Source organism: Seriola aureovittata, chromosome 21 (assembly GCF_021018895.1).
Source record: "Seriola aureovittata isolate HTS-2021-v1 ecotype China chromosome 21, ASM2101889v1, whole genome shotgun sequence".
In the NCBI taxonomy this organism is placed as follows: domain Eukaryota; kingdom Metazoa; phylum Chordata; class Actinopteri; order Carangiformes; family Carangidae; genus Seriola; species Seriola aureovittata.
In genome coordinates, this window is record NC_079384.1 from 18,901,982 (window position 1) to 18,927,361 (window position 25,380).

Consider the following 25,380-nt stretch of genomic DNA (forward strand, 5'->3'; position numbering starts at 1 on the left):
CAAAAACGTCATAGTATAGTATGTCATAAAATGTCATAGTATAGTAAGTCATAAAATGTCATAGTATAGTAAGTCATAAAAATGTCATAGTATAGTAAGTCATAAAAATGTCATAGTATAGTAAATTGTAAAAATGTCATAGTATAGTAAGTCATAAAAATGTCATAGTATAGTATGTCATAAAACGTCATAGTATAGTAAGTCATAAAAATGTCATAGTATAGTAAGTCATAAAATGTCATAGTATAGTAAGTCGTAAAAATGTAATAGTATAGTAAGTCATAAAAATGTCATAGTATAGTAAGTCGTAAAAATGTCATAGTATAGTAAGTCGTAAAAATGTCATAGTATAGTATGTCATAAAATGTCATAGTATAGTAAGTCATAAAAATGTCATAGTATAGTATGTCATAAAAATGTCATAGTATAGTAAGTCATAAAAATGTCATAGTATAGTAAGTCATAAAATGTCATAGTATAGTAAGTCGTAAAAATGTAATAGTATAGTAAGTCCTAAAAATGTCATAGTATAGTAAGTCATAAAAATGTCATAGTATAGTAAGTCGTAAAAATGTAATAGTATAGTAAGTCATAAAAATGTCATAGTATAGTAAGTCGTAAAAATGTCATAGTATAGTAAGTCGTAAAAATGTCATAGTATAGTATGTCATAAAATGTCATAGTATAGTAAGTCATAAAAATGTCATAGTATAGTATGTCATAAAACGTCATAGTATAGTAAGTCATAAAAATGTCATAGTATAGTAAGTCATAAAATGTCATAGTATAGTAAGTCGTAAAAATGTAATAGTATAGTAAGTCCTAAAAATGTCATAGTATAGTAAGTCATAAAAATGTCATAGTATAGTAAGTCGTAAAAATGTCATAGTATAGTAAGTCGTAAAAATGTCATAGTATAGTAAGTCATAAAACGTCATAGTATAGTATGTCATAAAACGTCATAGTATAGTATGTCATAAAATGTCATAGTATAGTAAGTCATAAAAATGTCATAGTATAGTAAGTCATAAAAATGTCATAGTATAGTATGTCATAAAACGTCATAGTATAGTAAGTCATAAAAATGTCATAGTATAGTAAGTCATAAAATGTCATAGTATAGTAAGTCGTAAAAATGTCATAGTATAGTAAGAAATAAAAATGTCATAGTATAGTATGTCATAAAATGTCATAGTTTAGTAAGTCATAAAATGTCATAGTATAGTAAGTCGTAAAAATGTCATAGTATAGTAAGTCATAAAAATGTCATAGTATAGTAAGTCATAAAAATGTCATAGTATAGTAAGTCGCAGAAATGCCATCGTATAATAAGACATAAATACGTCATAGTATAATCGGGCATTAAGACATCATAGTGCAATGAGTAATAAAAATGTCAGTATAATAAGTCATAAAAAACGTCAAAGTATAGTAAAGCACAAAAACGTCATAGTATAGTATGTCATAAAATGTCATAGTATAGTAAGTCATAAAAATGTCATAGTATAGTAAGTCGTAAAAATGTCATAGTATAGTAAGTCATAAAAATGTCATAGTATAGTAAGTCATAAAATGTCATAGTATAGTAAGTCGTAAAAATGTCATAGTATAGTAAGTCATAAAATGTCATAGTATAGTAAGTCGTAAAAATGTCATAGTATAGTAAGTCATAAAAATGTCATAGTATAGTAAGTCGTAAAAATGTCATAGTATAGTAAGTCGTAAAAATGTCATAGTATAGTAAGTCGTAAAAATGTCATAGTATAGTAAGTCATAAAAATGTCATAGTATAGTATGTCATAAAATGTCATAGTATAGTAAGTCATAAAAATGTCATAGTATAGTAAGTCATAAAAATGTCATAGTATAGTATGTCATAAAACGTCATAGTATAGTAAGTCATAAAAATGTCATAGTATAGTAAGTCATAAAATGTCATAGTATAGTAAGTCGTAAAAATGTCATAGTATAGTAAGAAATAAAAATGTCATAGTATAGTATGTCATAAAATGTCATAGTTTAGTAAGTCATAAAATGTCATAGTATAGTAAGTCGTAAAAATGTCATAGTATAGTAAGTCATAAAAATGTCATAGTATAGTAAGTCATAAAAATGTCATAGTATAGTAAGTCGCAGAAATGCCATCGTATAATAAGACATAAATACGTCATAGTATAATCGGGCATTAAGACATCATAGTGCAATGAGTAATAAAAATGTCAGTATAATAAGTCATAAAAAACGTCAAAGTATAGTAAAGCACAAAAACGTCATAGTATAGTATGTCATAAAATGTCATAGTATAGTAAGTCATAAGATGTCATAGTATAGTAAGTCATAAAAATGTCATAGTATAGTAAGTCATAAAAATGTCATAGTATAGTAAGTTGTAAAAATGTCATAGTATAGTAAGTCATAAAAATGTCATAGTATAGTATGTCATAAAACGTCATAGTATAGTAAGTCATAAAAATGTCATAGTATAGTAAGTCATAAAATGTCATAGTATAGTAAGTCGTAAAAATGTAATAGTATAGTAAGTCATAAAAATGTCATAGTATAGTAAGTCGTAAAAATGTCATAGTATAGTAAGTCGTAAAAATGTCATAGTATAGTAAGTCGTAAAAATGTCATAGTATAGTATGTCATAAAATGTCATAGTATAGTAAGTCATAAAAATGTCATAGTATAGTAAGTCATAAAAATGTCATAGTATAGTAAGTCGCAGAAATGCCATCGTATAATAAGACATAAATACGTCATAGTATAATCGGGCATTAAGACATCATAGTGCAATGAGTAATAAAAATGTCAGTATAATAAGTCATAAAAAACGTCAAAGTATAGTAAAGCACAAAAACGTCATAGTATAGTATGTCATAAAATGTCATAGTATAGTAAGTCATAAAAATGTCATAGTATAGTAAGTCATAAAATGTCATAGTATAGTAAGTCATAAAAATGTCATAGTATAGTAAGTCATAAAATGTCATAGTATAGTAAGTCGTAAAAATGTCATAGTATAGTAAGTCATAAAAATGTCATAGTATAGTAAGTCGTAAAAATGTCATAGTATAGTAAGTCATAAAAATGTCATAGTATAGTATGTCATAAAATGTCATAGTATAGTAAGTCATAAAAATGTCATAATATAGTAAGTCATAAAATGTCATAGTATAGTAAGTCGTAAAAATGTCATAGTATAGTAAGTCATAAAAATGTCATAGTTTAGTAAGTCATAAAATGTCATAGTATAGTAAGTCGTAAAAATGTCATAGTATAGTAAGTCATAAAAATGTCATAGTATAGTATGTCATAAAATGTCATAGTATAGTAAGTCATAAAAATGTCATAATATAGTAAGTCATAAAATGTCATAGTATAGTAAGTCGTAAAAATGTCATAGTATAGTAAGTCATAAAAATGTCATAGTATAGTAAGTCATAAAACGTCATAGTATAGTATGTCATAAAACGTCATAGTATAGTAAGTCATAAAAATGTCATAGTATAGTAAGTCATAAAATGTCATAGTATAGTAAGTCGTAAAAATGTCATAGTATAGTAAGAAATAAAAATGTCATAGTATAGTAAGTCGTAAAAATGTCATAGTATAGTAAGTCATAAAATGTCATAGTATAGTAAGTCGTAAAAATGTCATAGTATAGTAAGTCATAAAATGTCATAGTATAGTATGTCATAAAATGTCATAGTATAGTAAGTCATAAAAATGTCATAGTATAGTAAGTCGTAAAAATGTCATAGTATAGTAAGTCATAAAAATGTCATAGTATAGTAAGTCATAAAAATGTCATAGTATAGTAAGTCGCAGAAATGCCATCGTATAATAAGACATAAATACGTCATAGTATAATCGGGCATTAAGACATCATAGTGCAATGAGTAATAAAAATGTCAGTATAATAAGTCATAAAAACGTCAAAGTATAGTAAAGCACAAAAACGTCATAGTATAGTATGTCATAAAATGTCATAGTATAGTAAGTCATAAAAATGTCATAGTATAGTAAGTCATAAAATGTCATAGTATAGTAAGTCATAAAAATGTCATAGTATAGTAAGTCATAAAATGTCATAGTATAGTAAGTCGTAAAAATGTCATAGTATAGTAAGTCATAAAATGTCATAGTATAGTAAGTCGTAAAAATGTCATAGTATAGTAAGTCGTAAAAATGTCATAGTATAGTAAGTCATAAAATGTCATAGTATAGTAAGTCATAAAAATGTCATAGTATAGTAAGTCATAAAATGTCATAGTATAGTAAGTCATAAAAATGTCATAGTATAGTAAGTCATAAAATGTCATAGTATAGTAAGTCGTAAAAATGTCATAGTATAGTAAGTCATAAAAACGTCATAGTATAGTAAGTCGTAAAAACGTCAAATATGATAAGGCATAAGACGGTCATAGTCTAGTAAGTCATAAAACGTCATAGTATGCCACAGCCAACTGGCAGGTTAGAACTCAGAACCTTCAAGTTGCGAGGCAAAAGTGATAACCACTGCACCAAGAGTTAATATAGAAAGTCATGAAAATTAATGAAAATACGTCATTGTAAAGTAAGGTATGAGAACGTCAAAGTATGTCGTTAAAACGTCACAGTACAGTAAGGTATAAAAACACAGTACAATTAGGCATAAAGACGTTATAGTATGAGTCATAAAAATTATTTTTGCCTATATAGTCAATAATTGTGATCTGGGACACCTCAGGACATCCCAACAAAAACAGCAGCGTACTGGTGACCATTTTTAAAGACAGAAGTTTGCTCCCAGCTTTGCAGTATACTGTATACAAGACATACACAGCACGCTGCGTAAATACTTGATTCTTTATTCTCAAAATTAAATTGAAAAACAGACACTGTGTTTACCATTAAATCACATAATGATACAGTTTTGTCAGTGTCGGTCGTTACATTTGTATTGTATCAGTCCTCTTACATCACAGAGTTACACCGGTATAAGTTTCATCAGTCAGGACCGTCTCCACATGAGATTTCGAGAGGAGGAAACACAGCTGCATGGCCTCTAGGGGTTGAAAGTTAGAAGTCTGTTGAGCCTATGACTATATCCAGCATCACATCTGTGGTGTAGCGTTGTGCTGTACATCACGCCATGCTACATCTCTTCTGTAGGGTGAGGGGAAAAAGCATTATAGTGTCACCGCTACTTCAGCCCAGGCTAAGAACACTGCCATCTGGTGGTCTCTGCATGCTCTGTGGTATTTTTACAGTTTCACAACGTACAGTTCTACAACATCACGGTTAGGTGTGGTCACAGTTACTCAAGGCTACACCCAGCTTTGATGATGGGTGCGGTCTGATGTTAACAGACTTGATACTTTCAGCCCATAGAGGCCAGTGCAGTTCTGCTTTGACTCCACACAAGATTTAAAGTAAATCTCCTGTATATGTGAGTACCAATTGTTATGAGGTGAATTCTCTTTCACATTTAGAAAACTTAACTAAGGCACATTTCATAGAAGGTTTGACACTGTCACTTGTCTGCAAAGCAGGTTGCAGGTCTTACTTTTAAATGTTCAAATACTTTTTATTATCACACACTGTACATTTTTAAAAAATGTACTTTAGTCTTACTTTAATGAGCCGTGAAAGGAAAAATTCACCTCGTAGTTCTTTTAGTTTCCTGTCCCAGAAAACTGAAACTCTTAGGACAAAAGTTACACTATTGGAACTCACCCATACATTTAATAGCTACATGTTTTACATCTTAACCTCCATCGCATTGACAGGCAAAATTAAAGAGGATGTTCATCCATATCAAGAAAGAACAGATTTCTTTTTTTCCTACCTGAAGTAAACAAAGCAGACAGTTATCCAGGTTTTGAGATGTACAGCATGGTTCTGATTTCTTACAACACTCCCACAGCAGTTATGGTGAATGGAATTTCATATGTGGTGCTCAAAGCATAAAAAAAAAATCTATTTCAAAAAATTTAATCCACAGAACTCACTAACAACAGTTTTAATAGGGACTACTTTTTTCTTTAGAAGGTACAGTAGTTCCTGTGAAAACTGTTACAACTGGCACAGTCATTGGAAAGACACACCGTTGTTGAATCTTTCACATATTTATGCTCACAGCACAAAGTATTAAAGGTCCCATATAGTATAAAGGCAGATCTCCATGTCTTCTTTGATAATGTAGCAGGTCTAAGTTCTATATTAATACTGTACACAGAGAAATGAATACAGCCCGTATTCAGAAACTGAGCCTTAAAACGAGCCGTCAGGACTGCTGTAACTTTGTGATGTAACAACAGATAATCTTCTGATTATCTCTCTGACCTGTTGTTACTAGAGCTCCAGAGAGAGGCCTGAGAGAGGAGATGTAAAACTACATTGGGATAGTTTTTAACATATCTTTAATATATCTTCTTATGGATCAAAACTTCAAATAAAACATTGTAAAAGTGTAAAATCTGTGACCTTTAAATATCTGTAACTCTGTAAGTGAATTCCATACACCTTGACTGTTTTGGGGTGGAGTCAGAAAACTCTCAAAACCTGGGCAAATAAAGGAAAAAACAATTAGCAGCTCAGTCAAACTCATAATGACTTATACCAGTGCAACTCTGTTCCTCACATCACAGTCAATATGCAATCGCAAAGTTTCTCTCCTGTTCATTGTGTTATTGAAGAATTTCTCTGTTGAAAATGTTGCTTTAACAAGATCTTACAAACTGCTTGTTCACTAAAAACAATATTAATCAAAAAAAAGAAAAAATGAATCAATGAAATCTGAGAATCAGTACAGTACATTATTACTGCAGGTACAATCACCTACAGTGTATACAGCTTATAACTAATGTTACAGAATATAAGATTTCGTGTGAGTATACAATTAATTGAAGGTACAGTACTATGAGTAGTGTGCTTATCAGTTTTGATGCTATCGCTCAGCACAAATTTATTCCACATATACTGCTGATTTTCTGGCTATATTCTATTCTCTCTGGTGTGTTTCAGTACACTTTTTTTTTTTTAATCCTCATCTTCTTCCTCAAACATCTGACTTCTTGTATTTCACATCATCCGCCTCGGTTCAGACAGAGAACAGACTTTTCTGTTTTTCTTGCAGGTTTGTTTCTTTTGACGACCACATTTGTGCCCTTTAAGAAGGCAGTATTAACAGGTGAGGCTAAAAGGTGAAACACCTGATGAGATGTGTAGTTTACTACCGTTAAAGCCCTTTTGCTGACAAGGCAGGGACAGGAAAGCTGTATTTTTTTAAAAAAGCACACTGATCACCGACTCCATCTAGACTCACGGGGTCTGGGAAGAGTCCTGAATCAGTCTGTCTCTGGGTAGTGACGCACTGTAAGAGGCAAATAACTCAGGCTTTGAAAAATGAGCCCCGGCAGGTGAACATCTACACGTATTCCTCCTCACTTCACACCACATGCTCCTTGTATGTTTGGCTGCTGTCCATCACTATTACCCCAAAATGTGAGCACGTGCCTTTTTTTTTTTACGAAAGTAAAAGCCTGATTTTTATACTGCTCTGCCTTTCACTGTGCTTTCCATGCTAGAAGATCAAATAGAAATCAGTTGTAGCTTTTATTTACATTATCTCTCAGCTAATAGAGATTACTGTAAATGTGAATCGTTGTGACGCAGTTCATCCGCTGGTCATATTTCATTTATTTCGTAGCTCTATGCGATAATGCGGCTGAATCGGAGCGTTAACAGCCGAGGGGAGGATAGTGCAGCGCTGCACCAGAGATCCACCTCCAGCTGGTCCGAACTGAGGGAGAGCTCAGTATTCCCCCGGGGGAGTCGAGGCCTTCTCCAGGGAGTCATAGTGAGCTTCATCAAGCTGGTCGTCCTCCACTTCGTCCTCGTCATCAGAAAGGGGCGGTTTGGCCGGCGCCTCCACAGCCGGCTCGATGGGTGGATCATTGCTGGGAGAAAGTAAACAAAAAAATACAGTCAAAAAAAAACATCTAGTTTCATTTTTTTTTGGGATAAAACGTAATAGAAAGCATGCGTTCAAGTTTAAAATAATGGCAGAAAAGGTCAACGACAGCACAGGATGACACCGCTCTTTTTCAGCAACAGGGAAGTTGGGAAAAAAAAAAAAAAAATACAGTTAAGTAAATAAAAGTGATGAGTCATGCAAAAAAAGAGGAGGGAAAGTTGAGCATGATGCAACACATTTCAAGTACTATGCCCCACAGTCAGATGATGATGTCAAACAAAAAAAAAAACCAGTGAAATAACCCAAGAGCCACACCATGACACCCACAGCTGACATGACCATGAAGCAGTTTTTTAGTGATGCTGAAAAACGGAAAGAGGAAATGGTTGCATCAAGACCCTGAAGACCCGAGGTCAGTCACTTACGATGGGTTTTTTGGTCTCTCAAAAGCGGGCGTAATCAGGCCCTGTACTGAAAGGCAAAGACAGTCCCCACGTGTCAGCATTTCAGGATCTTCTCAAAAACCAAGTGACAGATTATAATATAATACATGACAGTGTAGAGTTATGATATACTGTGTGTTCTTACATGGTTTGACACTATACAGTATGTACATTTAACTACTATTAACACAAGCTGCCAATATTAAAAGGGCTCTTTAAGACTCATTGTGCAAATAAATGAGACCATGACTGAGATGACTGGGAGCCTCCATTTAAACCTTCGCGGTCTCCTGTCTGAAGCAGGATGCTGTACAGGGGATCCGACTGTGACCAGAGACTGGTTGTTTGTGTTCAATTACTCAAGTGAAACTTTGAGGAACTGGTGGTAGAACGTGAACTGACACCTGGATAAGAGTCTGATCAGCTGAACTCAGAGAAAACACCCTTTAAAATGAACAATAGTGTTGTTATATTACGGATTTCAGACATTAACCAAAGGGATTTAGGAAAAAGAAAAGGCGGCAACATCTAATTAATCAATTTATCTAAGCAGGAAAACCCCCTATAACTGGAGATACAAGGTTTTTATATGACAGCAACATGATATTATGACATATTTTACAGTTTACTGGTCAACAGCCTGGACAAAGGCCCTTTTATACAGCACAATATATATATTTTTTTTTTTTGCATTTTCTTTGTATAATTTTACTTAAGTTAAAGTTCAAATGCAGAACTTTAACTTACTTTTACTAAGTGTTTTTCTGTTGTGGTGTCACGACTTTTACTCGAGTAAATGATCAGATGCTTCCTTCAATGATGCACAATATAGAAAACAGTGTTGGGCCCTGTACAAGCTGCCAGTCAAACTCAATTATGGTCCATTTTGTTCATAGTCATTCTCTATGAATCTAAAATTATTGTAATAACATTATGATATTAAAATGTTACATGAATACATTCACAAACACAAACACTTGAGGTCTCTACAAACTGTTAGAGTAACATGTAAATTATGACCCAGATATATGTATATCAGAACCCAGGGAACCAAAATAAAAGAGGCAGGCACACAGACAGGCAGAAAAACCACAGCACACTGAACAAAAACTAAAACAGACACTGACACTATAAAAATGAATGTGCTGCGATTCAGACAAATACACACAGTTGAGTTGAGAAAAGGTACCTGTGCTAGCAGCAGGAGGAGCAGGCCAGTGGGTGTATGGCATTGGCAGGTCAGGGCGGGTAGGATGCAGTGTAAAATACGACTGTGCACTGAACACACACACACACACACACACACACACACTCTCTCCACTGTTTCATGCAACAAGGCCGGTGGTGGGAGGTTATGGCGGGAACCGTTGCAGTTCCAGAAATGTCGACATGAGAAGCGACACCAAAATGTGCAAGAAGAGCCGCTGGTTAATGTGTTAAAGCAAGTGGGCGGCCCCTGTTTTTGTGAGCTATGAGAAAAGGAAGGTTGATTTTTTTTTTTTTTTTTTCCCGTTAGGATGCAGTGATCAAAGTTAAAGAGTTCAGAGTTTCTTTAAGTGCTGCTTTTTACCCAGCAGCTCTAAAATAAACATCATTCGTTTTACAAGCTAAAAAACAAAGCAGAAGAAATCACATTTGGTCCTTGAAGACAAATAAAATAAAAACATATTTAACAAAAAAGAAAAATTCAAGTTATTTCTAATTGAATGCAAAAAAACAAACAAACAAAAAAAAAAAAAACACCTGTATAAAAAAAGCAAATGAACAGAAACAACAAAAATGTCCAGCTGAATAAATTTATTTTATGCTTTAGTCTTAGAAATTCACCATACATTTGAGGTCATCAATGTTACACTCCTTGGTGCCCCCAAAGCATGCATATAGATAAAGTCTCTGTACAGTATTCAGATTTTTTTTTTTTTTTTCCTCTTTCACAACAAAACTCCTCAAAAAATAAAAGCACATTAGCTGATGCAGGAGTTATTTGGCCACAGGTGATTGGTGTGCTATCTCTGCAGCGATGGCAGTCATACCTTGGATTTTATTCTAGTGGAGAAAGAAGAAACACTGGCAGCTTCCAGTCGTTTGCACTCGACTTTTGTCTCTAAATTAAATCAAAACAGAGATGGAGAAATAAAAAAAAAAAAAAAAAAGAAAGGTGGGTTGGCAAAGCTGAGGGGGAAGACAAGTGTTAGGTCACGGACGAACAGAGAGGGAGAGGGAGAGCAGAGAGACAGCAGACGTATGCAGCGAGGACAACATCTCTACAGTGCAAAGAAGTCCATCCATGTTTTTCTTAGTGAAAAAAAAGTGATGCAGAGATTTCTTTTCTCTAACATAAAAGAAAAAAAATATATTTTAAGACTCTTTAAACACTCGACCACGTGAAATATTTAGTAAAGACAGACATTTTTTGCAGAGTAGAAGGAATGGAAAAAGGTGCACAGTTTAAATCTTCACCTCCTCTCTTTGGTACAGACAGAACTTGGATGAGATTTTCTCTCTTTTTCTTTCTTTTTTTTTTTTTTAAACGCATAAGATTAAGAAGATGACAGTATGAGACAGACCGATTCCTGGTGAGCTAGTTAGTGGACATCAGATGTCAACAGAGGGACAGTGGTTAGTATAGACAGGCACTAACTGGACTGACATACAGACAAGCAGACCAGCTTCTTTATTAAGCACAGAGAGAATCAGACAAACACTTCTTTTATCGTCAAAACATGATGCTTTTTTTTTTTTCTTTTTTTCTTTTTTAACTCACTGGAGGTTTAAAAATCACGCCTTTAATTTGCAAAGAGCACAGTACAAGAAGGCTGAATGAGGTTTCAACGTCAAATTAACTCCTCTCCCCCGTCGATGCTGCAGAGAGGCTGAGCCGCAAATCTGTACACTGGATAAAAAGGTGGCGCCGTTACACCACTTTGTTTCATTATCGCAATACTGCTGACGCCTCATTTGATCATCTGGATCCAGAAGTTCATCTGCATAATCTGTTGCTGGCCGTATTCTGAGGCTTAACCTTGCCATAAAAATATATTCACGTTAAATCGTTTAACAACATGTCCGAATGTAGAAAAAAAAATGTAGAAAATGAGAAGCGATGTGCACCGAGCCAAACAGCTGTACCAGTTGTCTTTTCTTTCATGCATGAACCTGGCTAGGGCTGCAACTATGGGTCAGCGATTAATCAGCCGATTATCTTTTTTTTCGAAATTGATTTATTGTTAAGTCTTTCAAAAAATATGTCCTTTTCTTCCATTTGATCTTTTTGTCCGACCAACTGTCAAAAACTCCAAATATACTCACTTTAAAATAATATAAAACAGAAATAAATGCAGATTTAAAAGCTCCAGCCAGTAAATATTTGACACATTTGTCTGGTAAATCACTTAAAAACTTAAGTCGACCGACTGGAAATTGTGCAAGTTGGTTAACAAACTAATAGCTTCAGCACTAAACCGACTCAGAGCCTTGTCTGTCCGTCAGGGACGAGGGTTAGTTGACCCCATTCAGCCTTGGCATGATATTCACACACCACAATAGATAGTCATAGGACCCCGAGAGCCGGGGGTCTGTGTGTCTGAACACAGTGTCCCTCCGTAAAAAGGTGTCGGAGAACAAGTTTGAAGGCTGATACTGAAAACGTTACAGATTGTTCACAGAAAGTCAGAAATATAGATGATTACTTTTATAAGGTGCGTTTCTTTATGAACCGATCATAGATACTGTATGACAAGCACTTCTGTATGGCACACGTATGTACAGTAAACATTCCCATCACATTGTCTCCGTCCCAGAGGGTCAAACATTTACATTAGCTGTTCACTACTCGTGATACATAACCTCTTATCTCAGAGGAATACAAAACCTCACAGCATGAAAAGGTAAAATTAGTGTTAAATACTGAAAGACCCAGTAAAAGTATTGATTGTAATGTGTGTTTTTTTACATTATGAAAATCCTCTTTGGGATCAACAACTTTAACTTTCCACCCTGATTTACATATCCTTCACATTGTCATTCTGATGGAGAGCACTGACATATATGAAAATCAGGTTCCTTTGGTGGGGAAATATAAATCCCCGTGGCGATATATAAAAGAAATGTACATGCATGAAAGACAAGCAAAAGATACATTTTCCTCAGAGAAAATGTCCATCATGTTGGTTTTAAATATTGGGATGGCACAGAGTCCGTTTTGTTCTGGTTTGGCCCGGCGTGGCCGCGCACCGAGGCTTCACCAGCGGCCCGGTGCGGCAACCGGCCAGTTAGACAGCACAAGGCAGGAGTGGAGGGAAAACGGGAGGGGGGGGGGGGGGGGGGGGGGGGGGGGGTCAAAGAGGGGAAAAGATATAGACCCAAGCCTCTTCTTTTCATTGATCGGGCTTGGGAAAGAGTTTATTGCCGTAAGCAGGAGGTAGGGAGGCGGGGAGGAAGGGGGTGAGGATGAAGGGGGAGAGGGGGTTGGTTGAGGGGCAGCGAGGTGCCTGTCCTATCGCATCGTCTGAGGCTGAGTCTGTGCCTGTTTGTCTGTCTGTCCTCACACTGTCGAAATCAATTTGCCCTCTGTGGAACTGTGGACAGAGAGAGGGAGAGGCTTCCAGGTGGGCTGGCTCAGGAGAAACAGCAGCAAACACAACCAGGACACACGGAGAGGCAGAAACCACGGCTACCCTCATGACAACACACACCCCACTCGACTCAAACTGACTCTTGGCTCCCTGAGGTGCAAGGCGTGGCTTTCGTAAACTGGACTTTGAACGAGGAGGGGGGGAGGGGGGGGTGAAGCAGGGTGAGCTTATTAGGGATTGGGTGGCTGAGTGCAGTTATTAGGTGGGAGCACTACTGGAGCTGCATGGTGCATGGGGGGCATGGAGAGGAGCTGGGAGGTCAAAGCATGAGTGTGTCGATATCAATGAGGAAAAAGAAAACTTAAAATCAACTTAAGCTTAACACAAAAACAAAATTAATCAAGAACATGCCTTAAAATATTATCTCTTCTTACTGATTAAAAAACAAAACAATTATTTCTAAAAAAAAAAAAGGTCCTTTAACTTACCATTCATGGCTGACCAAACACAAAACCACTATGCAATAAATACTATATGATATTATCACTTATGCTAGCCTATCAAACGAGTGCAAACAACAGAATGCAAACAGAAAAGAACAGAAAACAAACAAAAGAACACAAAAACAACATAAAACAAAAAATGCAGTGTGTCCTGCTGGTTGTGTGTGTTTGCAGGTCTGGACTTAAAAAAAAAAAAGTCCCAATCCCTCAACTCTCCGTCTTCAGTTGTTTCAACATGGTGACGTTCAAGTCAACTCATTTCCCCCAGCAAGAATAGTGCATGACCTCAATCCCTCACTGGCTTCCCACCCACTAACACTCCCAATTACATTCAACCAAAGTGGAAGCACATCATTCCAGTTTACATATGTGACTTTAGATATTCATCTTGAACTGACTGAACTAGAAATGATTTGAACCTGATTTTGGTTTTATAAATACAAAAAATAAAAATAAAAAAAGTGCAAAAAAAGTTGAGTGGTTCTTACCTTGTGGGGAAGCGGGGCTCGTACTCTTCAGCTCCTTGCTGTAAACAACAAAAGAGAGGAGAGAATTAGTCACACGATTTATTCTGAACCGAAATGATAAATACTATTAAAACTGCCAGTGGGGACATTGCAACGACCCCAGCAGCCGGCAGATGGCGGCAAAGAGACATGGGCAGAAGAGACGCTGCAACATCTCAGCTGTAACCTTGAACAGGCTTCCTACAGCAGCATTAACTGGATATGAAAAAAATCATAGCGTTTTAAAAAGGACATAAATACAAAGAACGTTTGTTTTATATGACTTCTCTGACTGAAGTATCTCCTCCCAATATAAGTTGATATCTTATTGCCCTTTTGTTTTGCCCAGTTAATTATTCAAAAGGTCAAAAGATGTTTAAATGTCTACGTAAAAACAGTATTTAAATATCTGTTCTTTAACGTGGAACAACTCATAAATTAGTTTTCAAGTCCCCAGCTGTGTATAACCATCTACAAAACTTTTCACTCATCAATCGTTAACTAAATGTCTAGATGTCCTCTGACCTGCAAATCATCAAATCAGCGGTTACTGAGTGACTGGAGCATCACAGACATGAGACATAAGCCTGAGGATAAAATCCAGTCCTCCTTCCGTCTGTGAATGCAGCGAGGCAGAAGAACTGTTTAAGTTGTTACACGACTGCCGAGCAATTAAGCATCGCCCACATGTAATGTTCCAGGTGAAGCGTAGGAGGGACGCTGGGCTGATGGAGAAGGGCTGAGTGTTACGCAAGTCTAGCCTTCAGAAAAATTAAACCCCCCTCCCCTCCCTCATCACCGCCACCGCTGCCTCCCTCTACCCCCTCTCTGTCTCTCTTTAGTTTCAGTCAGCTGGGCGAATCCTCTCTCTCTCTCTCTCTTATCAACTGACGCCTGCCAGAAGCGCTCTCCTCAGAGACAGAGGCAGCCAGGCGCAGAGGTAGACTTCTTCAGTCTGAGCTGTGCCACGTCTTCCACTCGAGCCTCCGTAAACAGGAACGCGTGAAGCCGAGTAGAACTGATTTCTGCGTTTATAGAAGCTAATGTAGCGGAGCGTTCTCGGCGAGCTGCGGCACAAGAGAACTCTGGGTCCTGGTTAAAGTGAGAGACAGCCTGTCAGCAGGGCTTAGGGGGGAAAGCTCCAAACTTTTCTCAGACGGACCATCGCAGATCTTCGCCGGGTTTTGCGCGACGCCTCAGCTCATGTGTCACGTGTGAAACTCGTGTGAGGGTAGATGGCCAGTGTGTTGGTATAGTTGTTTTGCAGGACCCCACCCCACCGCCCCCCTCACCTGTGAGAAGCCTGGAACCGCCACGCTGTAGGGGCGTTGTTGTCTGCCGTGCAGCGCAGTGGCGCTCTGTGCCGCCATACGGGAGTGCATGCCGTAATCAGGGGCGGGGAGAGCCATGTCTTCTCTCTCTAGAAGGTTGCCTGTGCTGCTGCTCTTCCCGTGGTGGAGGCTGGAAACACAGGTGCACAGAAAATGAGGAAAAAGTAAACATGTTGCCCCCGCCCCCCCATGGCAACATACATTAAAAAGAAAACTGTACCTGACAAAGTTTAATCAAAAACCAATGAAAGGTCAATATTCACCCCAAATAAAAAAACAAAAACTGAAATATACCTACGAAACAAATATATCAGTTCAACTGGTTTATGTTTCATAAAGAAATAACAACACCCAAAGACCTACTTGTGTACTCGCAGCTGCCTCATGGAGTCGCCATCATTGTCAGAGATCACCCTGGTGTAGGAGAAGGGAAACCAGCCACGCCTGGAGGAGGTGACACCAGATATTAGCAATATCTATAATATATAGTCAGAAATAGTCGTAGCAACTGGACCAAAAAACAATCACTGGTTCCTCTGCAAACCAAAATGAGACAGTATCAGACAAAACAAAATGAAATTTTCTTTGAATACATGAGTTGCGCTCACATCCTCGTCTTCTCATTCTCTCCGTAGTGCCACCCATCGCGGGCCTCGGGGACCAGCAGGGTTATTATGTCACCCTCAGAGAAGCTGAGCAGGGTGCTGTTGTCTCCAGCTGCATGGGAGAAGATGGCCTGGACACGAGTCCTCCCATTTCTCTCCAGCCCCGCAGCCATGGAGCTGGACCGGGGAAGAGTACGGGTCTCCGCTGGTGTAATACAGGAGGGGGGGGGGGGCACTGTTAACTGGTGTAGAACATGGTGTGTACCTACTGAGACTTCTGGTTTCTGCTACAGGTAATATAACTCGTGGACATGCGTTGCTCTTCTTAACAGTAGGAATAGGAATTTACTAGCACAACAGTATTTTTTACATTTCCCCCATTTTTATGAAAGGTGTTTCTGTCCTTCATCTTTTTTTACTCATTTTTAATATCACACCTCCTTCTATTCCCACTTGCTTTGGGTTTCTTCTTATTAAACCTGCACAGGTTGCATTTTCCTTTTTAGCCACTAGGGGGCAAAATAAATCCACAACTAGCTGATGTACCCACAGTCCTGACATATTATTGGCTCGGTGTTAAAAGAGCGAAAAGATGCTAGAAGAGTTGGATGATACTTTAACTACTTCATATTACTTGTAGTCATTTGATTCATGTTAATATAATAAAACAATTGGGATTATACATTTCCTGCAGTGTCCAGTTAATAAAGGCTTCCAGCAACATCCTTTACCAAACAGAAGCTGCCTGTATTAAATGTTGCCAGGACTTGTGCTACATTAAAAGGAGGTTAAACTTAGAGCACAGTTGGACATTAGTTCACAATGTGTGTCCTTACTCAGTGTGGTCTTGCTCTTGGCGGGTGCGGCCTTGCGCACAGGCAGGGTGTTGGAGTAGACCTCTCCTCCATGCCGCTGGGTCTGCGGCGAGACCTTGCCCTGGGCCACCTTGCCCTCCATCCACTGCTGGTAGTCCTCACCTCCGTGGGCGCCGGCCGTGCCGTTCATCACCGGCATCCCTCCATCTACACCTCCCATCAGCCTCTGCGAAGGTGACGAAATCGGCATACAGGCAATTAAAACACAATGCCTTCCTCTCTTTACATCACCCAACACTGTTACATGACATCTCGCAGCTCATTAATAATAAGGAACGAGGTGGAGAGTGGATCTGGGTCAGGGAATGCTGATTAATGAAAAGACTACACTTGAGTGCATGTTGGTTTAGAGATAAACATATGAAATCACTACTGGGAGACTGCAAAGAATTTCAAAGTGTGTTTAATCTGGGAACATAAAGCGCTACTGAATCTGCACCACAGTTTTTTAATTAGAAGCTCAGGCCAAACCGAGGCGCTCTTTCATGTAAATCTTCAACTTTTTATTTATTTATTTTTTTAATTTCCTGTAACCAGGCCTGCAGGAGGAGGAGTAGTAGGAGTAGGAGGAGGAGGAGGAGGAGGAGGAGGAGGAGGGGGCAGGGTGTAAAAGAGCCAGAGGACGTGAGGAATTTAAGCCTCTTCTGCGCAACAAGCTAATTAGCATGGTTCACTAACGATTTCATTTGCATTCACCCAGAGTTCTGAGGATGTGCTGAGGGCTCCCATCATGCAACAGCCACATCCGGGGGCAACACCCCCTGACACACTCATAAGGGTCTGATTAGACACTTACACCACTTACCTGTGTGTGGATGTGTGCATGTTTGTGCTGTAAAGACATTTTTGAAATTTGGTCTCACTTTCTTAAAAGGCTGTCTGGGGGTAAATCAGCTCAAACCTGATTATAAGCTTAAACTCTGAAGCTAAGGTTCGGACTAGAGAATGCATTAAGTCAATGATGGTCCTCAAAGTGTAGAGGTTCAAATGTTTATCAAGCATTCTGGGAAAAAAAATGTGCACAGGCCTCAGGTAGACTAAAGGAGGATTACAGGGTAGCAGAGGAACTGACCTGCTGTCCCATACCCCCGCTGGCCCTGAGAGCCGCCAGTTCCGGAGGCACCGGCAGGGGTTTAACACCAGGGATGGGCTCAGAGATGGGCATGCCTGGATGATGAGCACCGGGAGGCATGGTGCCCGCTGCACCACTCATCTGCTGGGCCAGAAACATGGCACGATCTGGAAGTTTGTTGGGCTCGGCACACGCCTGCTGCCACACTGGGATCTTCTGGGATAAAAGCTCCTTCCCCTGTCGGACAGAAGAGGGAGAGAGTGGGTCGAGGGAGGGGAAACATCAGCAGGCTGGGCCTGTGTTTTAAAGACGGTATTATTAGGTTCGCCTGAGAGGAAAATATGCTTCTTTAATTAAAGAAAGCAGTTCATTAGTAGTTCAGAAAAAAGTGAAAGTTTACAAACACCATGTCCGACAATGCTAATGCTAAATCCTTTACACTTTATTGGCCCAAATTACATTGAAATATATTAACTCAGTATCTACGCCTGTGCAATATCCTATACTCTGGAATTATTACATAATACATAAGGGTACATATGTAGGCGAAGTGTGCGTATGTGTGTGTGTTCTTGAGTGCGAGTCTGTGAGGTTTTGCATGGACAGATCTATATTTTTCCTAATTCTTTTTTTAATCTATATTTATATATTCCTTGTATATTTAATATTAATTGTATATTTTCTTCTCTGCTCAGGTTGAGCACCTGAATTCCTTTGTATACACCAGTACATTGGCAATAAAGAACAAGCTAAAAATAAAACAGAGAACTAATAAATATATTGTACATAACCTCCAGAGGTGATGCTGCTTTTGTAAATGTTCAATGGAATTTCTCTATATACGCCAAATTATTCATCTTAATTCACATGAGCAGAAGCAAACGGCAGATGACGAGAGGAAAAGAGGAGGAACACGCAGTGGACCTGGCAACGAGAGACGAGAACAGGGACGAGAGGCAGGAGTGAGAGGGAGAGATATGAATCCTCTTTATGAATGCACCGGTTTGAGAAGCTCTCAGCTGGTGCTCGACGGGCCGAGTCACATTCCCTCCATACATTATACAGCAGGGCAGTTACATAAAGATACTTCTCATTTGCATTCATCATCTGTGAATAAATGAGGGAGTCCTGGATCCGTGAATCCATGAAGGACGCCGAGGAGAGTCTGCTGTTCAAACAGCTTTAACTCCACCAGGCCGGTGTGGAGGATAAACACAGTGCGGCTCCAAGGTTGTCTGGCCCTGCTGAGTGTGTGTGGGCCGCAGCGTCAGGTGTCAGGGTGTGGGCGGGATGATCAAATAAACTAACGCATACACAAATACAAAAGTACGGCGAAAAACAAATGCATACTGACAGAGTAAGCATCATGTTACTAGGGACTCGTGTTCTGTCTGAAATGGTTTTTTGTCCCTGACCTTTATATGTAGTTAAGTTTATTATGATTTCTGATGGCTAAAAAAAATAATCATCACAAATTCACATATGTGAACTCCAGATTCCAGGAACCTTCAGTCATCTGGAAACTAAACACAACAGCTCAGAAGGAATTGGGATGAATGGGATATCGCCCATGAATTTCTATGTGTGCAGCAAAGTCTTTGTCCGTGTGACTTGCTGCTGGTGGAAACGATGAGTCACTATGACCTCACTTAGCCCTATCAAATAGCTAAGGTAGAGTGTAGGTGGTCAGTGCTTTTACCAGTGTGATGACTAAAATCCACATTTCTTTCTTCATTTGTTTCAGTCATTTGTTTGTTTCTGTATGCGAGTTGTTCTCCTGAAGAATGATCAAGATAGCTGCCGATTCATTTTCTCTTTATTCACTAAGAAACTAATCGAGTATTCGTTCCAGCACGAGCGCAGTAACCAACCACTAGCGTTACAGCAGGTTGTTACTTATTAACAACTTGGTCACGATGTAGCTACTCTAAACTGAGGAATTTACACAAACACCCAAAGCAACCAGCTAACAACGCTTTAGCATCCACCTAACAATACCATAAGAACATTTAGCAACTACCTAACGACAACCTCACAACCGTTTAGAAACCATCTAACAATAACCTTACAACACTTCAGCAACCACATAATAAAAACCACACCAACATTTAGCAGCTATAGTAAAAATGTAGTTCCAGCATGTTTTGATCAGGCAGTAAGAACACTTATTTCATGGCTTGGTCTTGTCACTATCTGGGGCTTTAACTAACGATTATTTTCATTATTTATCAATCTGCCGAGTGTTTTCTTTTATTATTCAATTAGCTGTTTGGTCTAAAAAGTCAAAAAAATTAGCAACAAATTCCTGCTATAATTTCCCACAACTCAAGGTGATGTATTCTAATCACTTAATTCATGCCTACAGTCAATTTAAACCCCGAAAACATTCACTTGAAAAGCAAGAAACTTTCACCCCGGAGCGAGAAGCTGGAAGAAGAGAACGTCTGGCATTTTTGCTTAACTGAAACGATAAATTGATCATTCAAATTATTGCCAATTAAGTTTTCTGTTGATCAACTAATCAACACAACTTTATTCTAGAGTCAAGTGTAAATCATAACTGAGTTTAACTCTAATTCAGTCTTTTTCTGCTGTTGATGCATCATCACATCGGCACTTTGCGTTCTGTGCTTCCTCCCTCTGTCCATCAATCAGTCATTCAGACACCTTGACGCCCTCACACTGCGAGTCTGAACCAAGTGTTCTTGCAGAAGTAGGTCATTCTCTCGCCCCCCCCCCCACCACCTCACCCTCCACCTCTCCATCCTCTCTCAGTTCACTTTACCACTTCACATTTCCCCCCCGTGTGAGGGAGTGAGAGGTGGGAGAGACTTGCTTTTCTTATCAATTTGTTGGATGATATAAAACTCCTGTCTGGCTGCAGCGATGCATGTGAAAATGTATGACATAATGGCGGAGCACCTGGGGTCATTTCTCGAATGAAAATGGATGAATACATGCAGACCGTCACAGTGCTGCGGGAAAGAAAGATGTGAACATGCTGTGATGTTTCAGCTTATGTAGCTTAGTTTCAAAATGATCTCGCCGTGACATATCTGAGAAAGGTTAGTGCTTCCTTTCTTACCTTGTTGTGGTAGGCAGTGCTGTTCTTGGCCACGGCACACTGGCGGTCCACCAGGAAGCAGTACCTCCTCCTCTCCTCGGACAGAGCGTTCTTGTAGCCCTCAGCGATGTAGTTGTCCAGCTCGCTCTGCTTATTGCTGATGGCCTCCACAAACTGGGGAGAGGAGGGAAAAGGATGGCATGAAAAAAAAACACAAAAAAACTTGGCAGCATTTCCCCGATTAGGACACTGTTCTGATAGGGTTACATTTACAAAGGTTTGAGAGCAGGATGCCACAATCCAGAGACAAAAGATCATCAAAGCAATCTATTTGAACAGCAAAATCTCTTCCCAAAACCTCTGTCCAGATTACTCTGGATAATCTAGAGACCTGTGAGCACCACAAAGAATATCCCGTTGTGTAAACTCGGTGAGTCAACCCCTTCAACAACTGAAAGTTTAAAAGGATTTCAGCAGATAATGGATTACATTTTGATGGACTTTCCGGGCTTCATGCATCACAATGATGACATATAAAAAGGAAGACAATCGCTGTACATTTAGAAAATGTCACAGCACAACAGACCTGAAAACCATGAATTAGAGAAAAAGAAGTCAAGCCCCTCAGACTGAATGATCACGCATGCGTCTATTATGTGATTATGGTGACTGGCGTTCCTGCGTTTCCTGAAGATTAGCTGAATTGAAGCACCTGGCTCTCCCGATTCAAACTGGCTCTCACTTCAGCTCTATCTGGCTTTTAAACTCATTCACCCTCCACTTCTTCATCGACTCAGCCCACTTAGTCCTCTTAGTGCTTGTGTCAGGATACGGGACATTTCTCCACCAAAACAAGTGGAGCCACTCGTCCGTGTCCAGCATCGCCCTGATGTGCGCAGCGGCAAATGCGGAACACGGTGAGCCCGACTTTATCCTCAGGTTCACTCATGCAACCGAAAGCACTTGCAGGTTCCCGCGATGTTGAATAATGTGGAGCAGCGTTCTCCGAGCGCCAGACAGCACTGAGCTCCGGGATGAGGTGTTAACGATCGAGGCCGGGTTGTTTGCAGAGAAAAGTCTGCAGCCTACGCACCGTCATACAGTATGTGACTAGCTGGTCCAACTAACACCGGTTCCTTTCGAAGGCTTGAATCTAGATGCATGAAAACAAACTAAGACTAAATGTGTTTTTAAAATGAGAGACGTAAGTAATGCTGTGCTATCATCACCATCACACATTAAGCATCGCCAGATGTGCTAATTAGATCATTAATTAGGCTATTTCATGCATTCATTAGTAAATATTTCTGCCTCAACAACATAATTAGATTAACAGTAAAAAAATGGAATGAATCAAAGGGTCAATCTGTAACTTTCTAACCATATTCTCACAAACACAACTGTTTGAAATATAGATGAAACATCAGCATTTGTTTTTAATGACAGATGATTGAAAATGTGGATCAGTTTTGCGGCTGTGCATACATTTTTGGAATTAAAACAAACCTTGAACAGCATAAAAATATCAATATTAACAGTAACCTGTTGACATCCAGTTCTCATCCTTGTATTTAAAGACCAGACATTCAACCTGGGAGCGATGAAAAGTGCTGAATCTCATTGAAAATTCAGAGCACAGATTCTGCCTTTAATATAAAATCTGTATCTTAAGTTGGAGTAGTTTCAACAAAAATCTGCTTTACTTCATTATGTATGAATTTGTGGAGCATAGCGCTCTAAAATCTTACTAGATAGTGTGTAAACCTTTAGCACAGAGTCTGCACCGAGGCTCAGTCACCATGACAGAGGGCCATAAAAAGCCTCGGAGGAGAAACTTGGTCAGTGAACACGGACATAAAGATATGTTTCATATAGCCAGTGTAATAATTAAAATGTGAACATGTTGCTATAGAGGCTGAGGGATTTAATTAACAGATCATCTGTGGATATAGATGTGGGGACACACAAATATCACTCTTTTCTAAAGGGCATATAATTTGATTTTATGTAATCCAATGTGCAGAGAACAGCGGGGGTTAGACAGTCAGCTCTCTGTAGTGGCCTTGATTTGATTCACTCGGCTGTAACGACCTTGCAGAGGTGGTCTCACGCATTAATTATAGACTATAATGATAAGATGGAGACTTCGAGTACAATTTTTCATTCAGGTAAATAAGGGCTCGTCAACCATAAACCAAATGTTATATTTACTTTTTAATAAATCTCACACAGTAAAGACAATAAAATGAGCCTGTGTAGCTCCTCAAACCTTTTTAAATCAAATTTAGTTGAACATTAAGAGCTCCATATTTTCCTGTGTTTTATTTGAAGTGTTGATACATAAGAAGATATATTTGTGGTTTTAAGAACCGAAAACCATCTCGTGTAGTTTTACATCCTCTCTCTCAGGCTTCTCTCTGGAGCTCTAAAAACAACAGGTCAGTAAGCCAATCAGAAGAGACGAGCCTCTGAGCCTCTCTTCTGATTGGTTGACTGTTTTCTGAGTGATCCAATAAAAATATAGCAGATTTCAGGTAAACACTCAGAGAAACCAAATCCTGCAAGGTTGGATGGTGGGTCCAGGTGGGCGGGGCTTGGGGTGTGGCTGAGAGCGGTGGCTGCTTTGTTGTGACATCAAAAAGTTACAGGAAGTCCTGACGGCTGGTTTTAAGGCTCAGTTTCTGAATACAGGCTGTGTGCATTTCTCTGTGGACTGAAGCTTTGATGCTTTCACAGTATTAATATAGAACCTAGACCTGATCTATGATCAAACTACACATGGACATCTGCCTTTAGACTATACGGACCTTTAATATTCATGGGAAAAAAAGAAAAATCATAATAAATGTTAAAATGTTGTGTTCATGAGGCTAAGGAACCATTTTCTGCTTCTTATGCTTCTGCTTCTTTTCCTCCCGCCTCCCGCCCCCCCCCCCCCCCCCCCCCACTCTGTCAGCCTGTGTTCCACTCCCACTGTCCACAGCCTCTTCCGGCAGAGTGAGAGGAGAGCTTTAGTGGTTTTCAGGGCGACGACACCCTTCCAGTGATCGACTGTCTCTGTAACTGTTAGGCTGCGTCTCTGTAATGAGCCTAATAGGCCAGGAGTGACAGGGAGGACGAGACAACTGCAGGTGACGCCCCGGCAATTAATCTCATCTTTTCACCCTTCTACACACACTGATTACACAGAGATGAGGTGAAAAAAAAACAGACAGACACTCATTGATACTGAATGAAAGGTGGAGCAGAGTCATGAGAAGTCCTGATTTCTAAGTAATGACTATGACACACGTGATACTTCAGTCAGAGGAAATTAAAATAAGTCTAGATATTTAGACTTTTTGAAAATCAAAATTAAAAAAAGAAATGATTGGATGTTATGACAGACCCTTCTATTTGATGCTCCAATTAGTGAAAACTGTGCTAATTTGTTCCTGTGTGGTGTTAATGAAAGAGGTACACTTTCTCTTCTTTCACATTTTAGCCAAGTTCAACCACGTGTTATTCTTCATTTGTAGTTATTTTTATGAGAATGTGTTCACAGTTTTTAAGTCATGTCAATTTTTATTTATATGGTGCCAAATCACAACAGAAGTTATCTCAAGTTAATGGTGGTTGTTGCTTCTGATGATCACGAATTGGAGGTTCATCAGTCTTTTATCCTATCACTGAAATGAATCAGATAACTTTGGTTTTTTAGTCTCATTTCCCCAGAAAAATCTAAAGTTTTTGTTTTCAGATTGGACCCATGATTCAGGACAGAAACAGTTTCCCCTGCACTCTCTTCTACAGTTTTGAAAGTCTCTTTAAAGTAGATTTCACTGGTTGATATACTGTTGTGCCACATGGAGGAGCCCCAGTGTCACCTCGTATCTTTATAATCTGTCATCTCTCATCGTTGGGTATTTGTTCCTAACACTTTCCAGGTGGGAGAATCACATCAACATGCAGCCGGAAAGAGAAGTTAAAAGGAAATCCTCTGGCTGAATATGGTCATTTACCAAGAAAAGAACAATTTCTATGGCGTGAACGAGGTCTTTCACGTGGGCACACAAAGGCTGAACATGCACTGATCACCCACAGCGAAATATCAAATGGTGACACGCCGAAGTGGCAGCAGCAGTTGCAGCAGATGAAGGCCACTTATGAATCACACAAACGGTGGGGGTGGAAAAGCTTTCAGGTAGCCTGCGATAACACACAGCTAGCGACCGTGTTTATCAGATTCAGGCCGGCGGGCTGGGGTCAGGGAAAACCACGAGGGAGCCGTCAGTCACCAGAGAGTGAGTGACAGGCGGCGAGACGGGGGGGAGAACATCTCAGACTGTGGTTGTGAGTGCAGTTTACAGATATGACAGACTCTGTAAAGCAAACACGAGTCATAAGAAGGAAATAAATGGGCGGTTTACTGGTTTACCCTGGAGTTCATGTGTGTGTGTGTGTG

General features: G+C 39.0%; 1 protein-coding gene and 1 long non-coding RNA gene across 12 annotated transcripts in view; one reads left to right on the plus strand and one right to left on the minus strand.

Annotated features, from left to right (window-relative positions):
• baiap2b (BAR/IMD domain containing adaptor protein 2b) overlaps positions 1-25,380 on the minus strand; it is an 85,477-nt gene that overhangs the window by 4,251 nt on the left and 55,846 nt on the right. For 6 of the 10 annotated variants that reach the window (XM_056365810.1, XM_056365811.1, XM_056365808.1 and 3 more), the window contains 8 exons: positions 20,958-21,110; positions 17,873-18,109; positions 16,762-16,966; positions 15,929-16,130; positions 15,684-15,764; positions 15,282-15,450; positions 13,972-14,009; positions 4,808-7,946 (listed from right to left, as the gene is read on the minus strand). In XM_056365810.1, coding sequence (XP_056221785.1) covers positions 7,802-7,946; positions 13,972-14,009; positions 15,282-15,450; positions 15,684-15,764; positions 15,929-16,130; positions 16,762-16,966; positions 17,873-18,109; positions 20,958-21,110 — 1,230 coding nt within the window. In that variant the 3' untranslated portion in view covers positions 4,808-7,801. Of the gene's footprint in view, positions 1-4,807; positions 7,947-8,388; positions 8,435-10,188; positions 12,984-13,006; positions 13,292-13,971; positions 14,010-15,281; positions 15,451-15,683; positions 15,765-15,928; positions 16,131-16,761; positions 16,967-17,872; positions 18,110-20,957; positions 21,111-25,380 lie in introns of those variants that run through there. The other 4 variants (XM_056365814.1, XM_056365813.1, XM_056365812.1 and 1 more) reach the window with 4 other exon arrangements.
• LOC130162206 (uncharacterized) lies at positions 21,510-25,186 on the plus strand. Of its 2 annotated transcripts, none has more exons than XR_008826252.1 (3): positions 21,510-22,038; positions 23,893-24,067; positions 24,863-25,186. It is a non-coding gene; the product is annotated as an uncharacterized LOC130162206 (long non-coding RNA). The 2 variants fall into 2 exon arrangements; XR_008826251.1 differs by having other exon boundaries at positions 21,510-21,853.